The sequence below is a fragment of the Medicago truncatula genome, chromosome 5 (assembly GCF_003473485.1).
Source record: "Medicago truncatula cultivar Jemalong A17 chromosome 5, MtrunA17r5.0-ANR, whole genome shotgun sequence".
NCBI classification, from domain to species: Eukaryota; Viridiplantae; Streptophyta; class Magnoliopsida; order Fabales; family Fabaceae; genus Medicago; species Medicago truncatula.
The window spans coordinates 23,515,503-23,525,320 of NC_053046.1; the positions used below are offsets into that span (position 1 = coordinate 23,515,503).

Here is a 9,818-nt window from a genome sequence, read left to right on the forward strand (position 1 = left end):
TCTTTCAGATTGTATGAATTTTTGTAACAATCCATTTTAAACTACTGTTGTTGTTGTTGATCTCTTGGCAAATTTCCATGGTATCATTGATTCGATTCGATTCATACTTGTAAGTGTAACCCATTCATTCTAATTTGCATTATTTTATGTCCATATATATATTACAGAAATATTCTCCTATATTATCTATGTCCATATGTTGTTATTCTTTTATGAGTTATATATAATAGACTTGCAAGTCAATACTTCTTTTGCCATGTCAATTCCATCTTATGCCTCCTGGACTGACTCCTGTGTTTGTAACAAATTGATTTTTCGATTTATGTTAAACTTAGAAAAGAGTCTAAAGTAACTTTATTTTATTTCGGTTTCTCTCACATAATGAAACAATCTTTATTTTATTTCAACTCACAATCCACTTCACATTGAACTTTGGAGAGTTAATAAGTTTGAAGTCCCAATTTTTCTTTGTATGATAAATATTTTTCATCGGTGCGAGATAGTGTGCATGTGAATTCTGGCTTAAAATCATTTTTATTCTTGTAGTTGATGAAGATGCACTGCCTTATTTGCAGCCATTGTTGATTAATAATTTTTTTCTCTACAACTCTTGACCAAACCCTATAAGTAACTTTTACAAAATAACCATACTTTCTTTATCTACTCAGCTTTCTCTATCTTTATATCCGAATATAATCTTGAAAAGCATATATTGGAAAAATGGGTCATATCTTTTGAAGGAGTTTTCCAAGCAAATTCATCCTTGTTTCACCACTAAAGCATCATATTCTTCATACTCTCCTTCTGTACGAAATACATTAAGGCTTGTACAAAACTTTGTAAAAATGTAAATCCAAGTTATTTTCCCTTTTCTCTATGTCTATTTTTTGTCTTTAGTCATTTTCTGAATTATTTTATCTCCAAAAAACATAAACTCTCCCTAGCCGCAAACCCTAGACGCCGGACTCCTTCATGGCCTCCTTTTTTCGTTCCAAAGCTTATTTTGAATGTGAGATTAGCGCCATCTTCCTCGTTTCTTTGCGATCTATATTTCTACCCGATTATGCGAAACATAATACTTTTGGTTCAATTTTGTATAAAATTAGACTATGAATTTAAAATAGAACATTATATTGTTTGAAAAGTTATTTATTCATTATCCTGTTTTTGTGTGCTTAATTTCAGGCAGCAAAGGTTCCCATGAGAGATATGTTCGATGATAAATTGCTTTCAAAAGTACAATCTCAACTGGTATATTCCTCCTTCCTATAGCGCCTATCAAAAAATTATTTAATACAGAAGCAATTGCAGCTTATCTCTAACCACATCATTTGGATTTTGCAGGAGAAGATGGTGGCCAACACGTATCACTAAAGAAGCTTATGGGTCATATATATTGGCATATAATGCACATTCTGTGAAGGGAATATTCAATGCTCACTGCCTTCATTTAAATTTTTAATAGGTATAACTTCATTTCATGCTTTGTGCTATTACAATTTTAAATTTTTAATTCCATAACTTTATGACTTTCCTGTTGGCAGGTTCGGTTATTCAATAGGTCTTGTATAAGTGTGAATGGACTTGACGATAATTCGATTACTCCATCGGAAAATTTACCAATTCCACACTCTACCAGAGTCAAGAAGTTGGCGGTAAGTTATGGAAACCCCAATGTGGTATGGAGTGGCAGTGAAGATGGAACCTTAAGACACCATGATTTCTGGGAAGATACGTCTTGTTCTTCTCATCTTCTGCAGGATCATCACACCAAGAGTCTCACAATGTTCTGGTAAGTGGTTTAATTCATTTGTAGCGATTCTCAATTATCAGTTTTGATATCCACCAAACAACTGAGAAATTACTGCAGTTGGGTAAAATTTTGAAATTTTCCTTTATCTTCATGGTTATATGCACGATTACTGAAATATATTGTCTGTGTGTAGGTGATTGTGGAGAAAGCTTGAAGAAATGACATTGCTAAGAAGTAGTAAGTGGTTATCTTTTGTTATTCTGTTTGTTTTAGTTATTTCTAAGGCCCGAGAAGATTATTTTGCTACCTGATTTTTTTTGTGTGGTCCCTGATGCTTTTGTGAAGATTATTTTGCTACCTGATTTTTTGTTGAGTGGTCCCTGATTTTGTTTTAGTTGTTTCCAATAGTTGTATTGTTTGTTACATTAATTGTGTTGTACAATTGGCTGGCATTTGATTCTTTAGTCATCCAAATAATATAACTTTGCAAAACAAACTTAGGTGAAAATTGCAGTGTTCTATTACTCAGTTTTGTTTTATATTATATTTTTTTTATAGATGACTAATCTGGTTGCTCTCTTTGCCACATACTTCTTGAAATTTTAGCTGATCCCAATTGAATTTTGTGAATTTGAAGTGCTTTGACCGCATTGATTTATTATCGAAGAATATGATTATGAATCACTGAGATGAAATAGAATGTAGAAATTTTGAGTAGGTGATGAAGAGATACAACATTATTTATAATCAATGTTGATTTAATATATTTTTTTCTCAACTCTTGTCCAAACCCTGTAAAGTAACTTCTCAACTTTTAAAATGAATAATATGATATTTTGCTTAAAAAAAATCTTTCTTTTTGCTCAGATTGCATAAAAACACATAAAAAGTCACAACTTTTCTTTACTCTCTTAAATACATTTGTCTCCTACAATTGATGAATAAAGACTCCATGTAGTGTATCTAGTAATTTAAAATTTTAAAACCTTGATTAATTCAGGTCCATTGGGTGATACAAAATCACGGGTAGGTTCTGATATATGCAGCTATAAAGGATTCTACTGAAAAAATCCATCAGGTGATTTCAATTGTTTCCAACTAAATACTCCCAACCATAATGGTTTTATTGATAAACTGCCTGATATTACTCTTATCAATGCAAATACCAACAATTTCATCACATCTCAAATCACTAAACTTCCTTATCACCCTTAGATCTTGCACTAAACTGCCTGATTACTTCAATGCTTATTTCAATTAATATGATTTTGTTTCAGTGCTGCCTATCACCCCTAGATTCTGCACTTTAGAAAAAAATATTTACTTGTCTAATTTTTTTTTTTCCCTTTGTAAATCATGTATTTATGTATTAATTCTTATTCTGCTCTTTAGCTTATGGTGCAAGAAAGCAAGTTGCTCAAATTGTGCAAAAACGGAAAATAACTGTTAAGATGCCCATCCTTAACCATAATATGTTTTTGTTTGCTTGTTTGTTAGCAATGGAGCTGATTTTGATTTTGTGGAGCTAAAGAAGCAATAGTTCTAAAAGGAGTTATGAGTAGGCATGATGAAACAAAAACATGTAAGTATTCCATTTCTATCTAATACCTATTTTTCTCTTTTAAGATATGAAAAATAAGTGTTTGAATATGTCTAAAGAATGCATATGGGTTAGTACCAATTTAAATACGATGATGATCCTAAGTTTATAAACATGAGAAACCGAAATCCAACTTCAATATTTTACTTAATGGTCATGATAGGATTGTTTCCACACAGTTTGGCATCTTTTTGGCTCAGATTGCATAACAAAAATTAATAATCCAAACTTTTCTTTGTAATATAACTATTGGAAACATATTGGAATGTCTTCTTGGAATGTCTTCTCAAGCTTATCTATGCCATCTCGTTTTGCTAGGAAGATCACCAATCCGCGTTGTGTGTGTGGCAGGAGGATATGGTCTCAGCCAGCTCATTGTGTTTGTTCTAAATTGTAAGTACCATACAATATTTTAACAGTCATTAGCTTTAGTAGCATCTATTTGATTCAAAAGATGTGATTTTTTGCTTTGTTTGGGATTATTTGTTTACTCACATAGTCTACATGTTAAAACTATCCTAAAGTTTTTTCACATCTCAAAGTTTGGGTTTAATATGGTGACCAACCCATTTGTATGGTTTTTCTTGGTTCAACCCTTCTGTCTGAACCGTTTTTTTCTTTCAGATATCTATGATCTTTTACATTTCTTAGCATCTTAAAAGTAACCATTTTCGATTTCAAACCCTTTTAGGCTTAAAACAGTATACTTCTCTATTTTGCATTAATATGTGTATCTAAGTTTTACATGATTTAGGTAGAAATTATTTTTTGGACGTGAACAAAATTTTGAAGACAAAAGTGGAACTTATCAGTAACTTGATATACTTTTAGATTTGTTTTGATATATGGTCCATCGTAAATGGAACTTGTGATTAACATGATATGCATTTAGATTTGTTTCGATATATGGTCTGTCAGTATTGTGGAGCTTTCATCAAATTTTTCTTTTTAAAAGTCTTGTTAGTGCTTTGCTTTGCTATTGGCTTTCTGCTGCTTCTCTCACACATTTGTTTTTCCTAACGTGTTTTTAGATTTTCCAACTTTCCCTTCACTTTAAGTTTAAGTTTATAACACAATAAATAGATATTCATAGTTAAACTTTAGGCTTCTTTATAGCTTGCTAGCTTGTGGCTGCACAGGCTTTATAAGGGGAAGCATTATAATATATGAGGAAGGTAAATGTAGGATAGATAATCAAGTAAAGGACAAACTAAGACAAATAAAATTTTAAACTTTCCCTCTCTCATTGAACAGTTAAAACATGTGAGATAGACCAAATAGGTTTTGAAAATTCAAGCAATCCACCAAGCCACACACTGATTTACTATTTACGTGGTTTTCATTTTCATTTTCATTGTCTGTTTTATTTCATGTTTATTTCCTTGAAAATATCACCGGACTGTGCTTTTACATTTTTTGTTTCAAATCACAATGAATGAATGAATGCATTATTTGGAGAAAAAGCATTCCTTGCATACAGCCTTACTAAAATTCTACATTCCCTATGTAAACCCTCATCACCCACTTGTAATCACTATCACAAATCTGTACATATATAATAGTGTGAAAATGATTAGTGACTGAGATTTGGTCAAATCTTCTAATGTTTATAGTCACTGATGATTTTTATACACTGTTTTTGTTTCAAATCTTCTTTTGTTTCTATATTTATAGTCATTGACTATTCTCCAAATGTTATTGTCCTCAATGTAGGTCTCCAAATCCAACCAAAAGCAGCAGAAATGCTGGCGAAGGGCAATCCAGCTGCATAAGTAAATGTAAGTGGTAAGAATCCTATTTGTTATATCATGTAAAAGAATATTTTGCATATGTTACTTAAGAGCCTGTTTGAAACACTTCTCAAAAACTCTTTTTCAGTTTTTTAAAAACTTGAAAATTAAAAACTTTTTTGCTAAACTATTTTTTAAAATTACAGTTTTCAAAACTGTTTTGAATTTTTTTGTTTTGGGGACTAAAACTAAAACATGTAAAAGGATAACTATTGTGAGAAGAGGACTTGTATATTTCAAAAACTGAAAACAAAAACTATTTCAAACAGGCCCTTAATCTCTCACCTATTCCTTGATGTTTCTCTTTTGTCACCTTCTCTCTCTTGTGCTGGCTTTTCTAATAATTCCATCCTCTTCAAAATATTCTTGGTAAGAAAGAAAAAAGTAAACATGAGAATTCCATATAAAAAACATTAGAAACAAAAACAGTGTGCATATGTGATGTTTTTTTCTTCTTTTTTCTGAGTAATAAACTATGAAGCACGGATACGGACACCGGAGATGACACGGACACTGACACGCCGACACAACTAATAATTTGAGAAAATCACATAATTCAGTGCAATTACAAGGGTCGGTGTCGGTGTCGGACACGACACGCGTCTGACACTAGGACACACCTAATCCAAGGAGTGTCCGTGCTTCATTGGTAATAAATAATCAAAGACCTTTTGGATGCTTTTGCTTGATTACTCAATTAAAATAATTACCTTGAAGCATGTATTGAAATCTTTAGTTTTATTAGAACTCATTTAGAAAGTATAAATTATCGGATACTTTTGATGTGTTTCATTGTTCTTGTGTTGACAGCTGCAACCATGGATTAGACACAAAAATATATGCAGCAATAGAAATTATTAAACAAAAGCATGTAAGTTTTCCTTTTCTATCTAATAGTGCACTGAGAAGTATTATACGTGTGCATTGAGGTTAAGGGGGATGTATTGGATTAGGATTCTATGAGATTTTAAAAGACTTTTTAATTATGAAAAAGTCTTGTGGTATTCAATCAAGACTCTTTGTCATTTTAAAAAAGTATTGAGGTATTCAATCAAGACTTTTCATCACTTAAAAAAAGTCTTGTGGTATTCAAAATCATTCAAATTTCAAAAGATTGTTTAATAAATTGGATTTTGATGGATTTTGTAGTGGGATTTTAATAAGAAAAAGTCTTTCATGAAAAGATGAGATTTCTTGAGATTGTTTTTCTTTTAAAAGTTACTATCTCTTTCTTCTCATTTCTCTCTCTCTCTCTCTCTCTCTCTCTCTCTCTCTCTCTCTCTCTCTCTCTCTCTCTCCCTCCCCCTCCGTATTCTCTCCTTTCTCTCTTCGTTTCTCTATCTCTCCATTCTCTCTCTCTCATCTCTCATCCGCCCTCTCTCCCTCTCTCTATCTCATAAAAAAATAAAAAATTGTATTGAGAATATTATGATAGAGAGTATGACGTAATCAATGTTTCGTAAATCGAGTGTTAACTCTGAGGTAAACTCGGTTTCTGGTAAAATCGAAAGGTTTAACGAGTTTGACTGAGTTAACACTTGGTAAACTCGGGTAAACTCAACCGATTTGTAATGGCTGACACAATATATTTTTTTTGAAAGATTTGTAAGTGTTGATTTTAAATATGTACAATTGAATTTTGTGGGAATAACATTTTTAACAAATAAAAAATGTGTATTGAGAATAATGTGTTAGAGTGTTTTTTAGTCCCTTAAAATCTTATAAAATCCATAAAATTCTTAAAATTTGAAAATCAATAGTAAAATATTTTTTTATTGGTTTTATTTTTCTTTATTCAGACGCTAGAATTTATTTGTTCATTATTTCTATCATTCACGCTTGTAAGTATGTTCTTTTTCCCCTAAAATTCATTTAATTCTTTGAAATTTTAAAATAACATAAAATCCTTTGAAATTTTTAAAAGTCAGTGTGATAAATCCTTTAAAATCTTGAGTGTATAAAGTCTTTTACATAAAAAGTCTTTTAAAATCTCACAGAATCAATACAATCTCACACGGTCTTTAAAAATCTTATAAGACTTTTTTTATTAAAATAGTCTTTTAAAATCCTAATTCAATACTCCCCCTAAATATAATTGTTCTTCACTTGGACGTATTATACCTGTGCAGTTAAGAAATCAAATGTGAAAAGAACATTAAAATTGACTGCTAGTTAAGAACATAATATAGTTAATGTGTAGTGTACTTTAATTAAATGGACGGTGGTGCTAAAACTTCAAAAGAAACACATGCTTAATAAAAGATTGGCCGGTTCTCCAATTTTTTTACCCAAAATGAATTCATCACATAGTTTTTATCTTTGGCTTGGATTTTATCGAAATAAACTGCTGACTTTGATAAAAGAAAATGTGGTTATTAAAAGCCTAGTTGTCATGGAAATGTTTGAATAGCACCTATAAATTAAGTTGCTATTGTAAAGCTAGAAATATATTTGAAGACCTCTCTCTTTTCAGGAAAGCGTCCAAGGTAAGGGCACTTCCCCATACTTGCTAATGTAAACTATTTCGAAGTTACTTTATTATTATAAAGTACACATAAAAGTTTATAATTTATAATAAAAATAAGGAGTTTTATAGAATTGATATATAAGTAATAGAGTTTTATCTCTAAAAAAGATAAGCTGCATAAATTGAACTGTTCATTAAAATAAATAGTTTTCAACGGCATGTATGATCGATTCATTTAGCAATCACATTGCATTTTTTGCTTAAGATGCATGTATGATGAAGTTGCTAGCTTTTCCTTATTCTAGTTTTGCATGAGAAATCTCCAAGAATAATTCCATATTCGTAGTCTTTGTATTGGCAGCAAAAGAAAGAATTAAAAGAACAACTTTTAAAAATATATCCTTTTACTCGTCTGGTTACAACATAGAGAGAGTAAACTAAAAAAATATACTCCTAATTGCCAAATCCACCAACCAAAACTTAGAATTAAAAACCACCGTGTTTCTCTTGGAGAAGGTACAATATATACTATGAAATCCATAGATTACTAAACTAATTCTTTTATTGCAATGAATTATGTACGTTAGAAATTCACAGAGTCTAGCAATGAATTATGTACTTTATAAAGGAGTGATTTAAAGTATATAGATTATGAATGATTAAAATATGAAGCAATGGTTTGAGGGAGAGACACATAAGCAAAGTAGGAGAATGCTTAAGATTAAAAATAGGGTATTGGTGAGCTGACACATAAGCAAATTGCACCTTAGAATACATGTAGATAGAGATAGAGATAGAGATTGCCTGAATGGCTTACCCATTATTGTCATAAGTTTTTTTCCATTTCCTACCATTTATGCATAATTTTGTTGTCTCTTATTTTTCCTATCAAAACTCTTTTTTTTTTTTTCCATTTTTTTTTTTTTGCAATTCAGCCAACTAGTACTAATTGTTTTCTGAAACAACAGTTGAGAAAATGGCACAAAATGCAAGAATGGCTGCGGAAGCTTATCGCACTGCAAATCCACATTTTATATCAAAAGTCACTAGGGGAAATAATGCGGTGATGGTTTTATTTTGTTGTTTTTATTTAAATCAAATATTAAATTATTTATGTTGCCTAATTGATCTCTGGTCTATTTTGTAGTTTATTGATTCTACTTTTGCTTCACGCCATCTGAATGAAAATGTTTCTATACTGCTCCGAAATTCTGATGGACAAGAGTGGGAAGATTCTGCGGAAATGTTTCGTAAGGATTCACATCAAATGAAATTCAAAAAATTTCATATATTCAAAAATGATAACTATCTGTGTCAAGAAGATTACTGTGCATTTGAACTGATCCAGATAAATCCAGTGGTTCTAAATGTCATAATGTTTCGTGTGAATGACTATGAAAATTAACAAATTATAAATTTTTGAATCGTACGAACGAGATATGAACTTTTATGAGTTGGGTTGAATCTATTATTGTACCTTCAATTTCGAACATGTGAAGTTGTCTCATATTAGTTCATGTAATAATTATTTTACTATTAGATTAACTAGTATTTGGATTCATGCGATGCATGAGAAATTAATTATCTTAATGACTAATATTTATAATCTATTTTAATGGCTCATATTAATATTAGCGTGTTCACCTTCTTGCTAACCCCCACTCAATAATCATGCTTCTGGTTTTTATGAAGAAGTCAAACAACCATGGTTTTTGATTTAAAAATCGATTGTCGAGAACCATTCCATCATTTTACAATCTAAATTTCACTTTTGAGATATTGTGTACCTCATATTATCCCTGATTGACTTCTCACTATTCACCGTCATATTGATAATCAATAGTACCAATTTAAAGCAAATTGATATTAAAAAGGGGGATGAGGGAGTTGAGCAAGAAAGAGAGGAATGGTGGTTGGATTCCATTACCACTGCAACACTCTTGGTAAAATTATGTGGCGTGGCGTTTCTTCTTTCTCAACATCTATCCATATCCCTTCTCTAATATTTTTTTTCTCCTTTTCGCTTACCAACTTTTTTTTATAGACTCCATGTTTATAATTCAAGTTTATTTAGTTTTGATTATTTTTATCACTTCTTTTTTGTTATGTCAATTTCATCTTCAATATATTTTTTTCTTCAGGCAGAGCAACATCCAGTGAGTTAAGGTATTGTTCAATCCATCGATTTCACCAATATAAATTATATAT

The 9,818-nt window shown here is 30.9% G+C and overlaps 1 protein-coding gene across 4 annotated transcripts in view; it reads left to right on the top strand.

The window, feature by feature from the left end:
- Window positions 1-9,818, top strand: part of LOC112417792 (uncharacterized) — a 95,827-nt gene that overhangs the window by 46,377 nt on the left and 39,632 nt on the right. The window contains exons 2-13 of one of the 4 annotated variants that reach the window (XR_005646405.1): window positions 9-109; window positions 1,186-1,251; window positions 1,345-1,465; window positions 1,545-1,792; window positions 1,947-1,990; window positions 2,754-2,831; window positions 3,251-3,335; window positions 3,672-3,746; window positions 5,067-5,131; window positions 5,954-6,014; window positions 8,579-8,673; window positions 8,758-9,191. Coding sequence is in view for 1 of the 4 variants with exons in the window: in XM_039834616.1 (XP_039690550.1) it covers window positions 3,318-3,335; window positions 3,676-3,746; window positions 5,067-5,138; window positions 5,954-6,014; window positions 8,579-8,673; window positions 8,758-8,791 (351 nt within the window). In the remaining 3 variants the exon portion in view is untranslated. Of the gene's footprint in view, window positions 1-8; window positions 110-1,185; window positions 1,252-1,344; window positions 1,466-1,544; window positions 1,793-1,946; window positions 1,991-2,753; window positions 2,832-3,250; window positions 3,336-3,671; window positions 3,747-5,066; window positions 5,139-5,953; window positions 6,015-8,578; window positions 8,674-8,757 lie in introns of those variants that run through there. The other 3 variants (XR_005646408.1, XR_005646412.1, XM_039834616.1) reach the window with 3 other exon arrangements.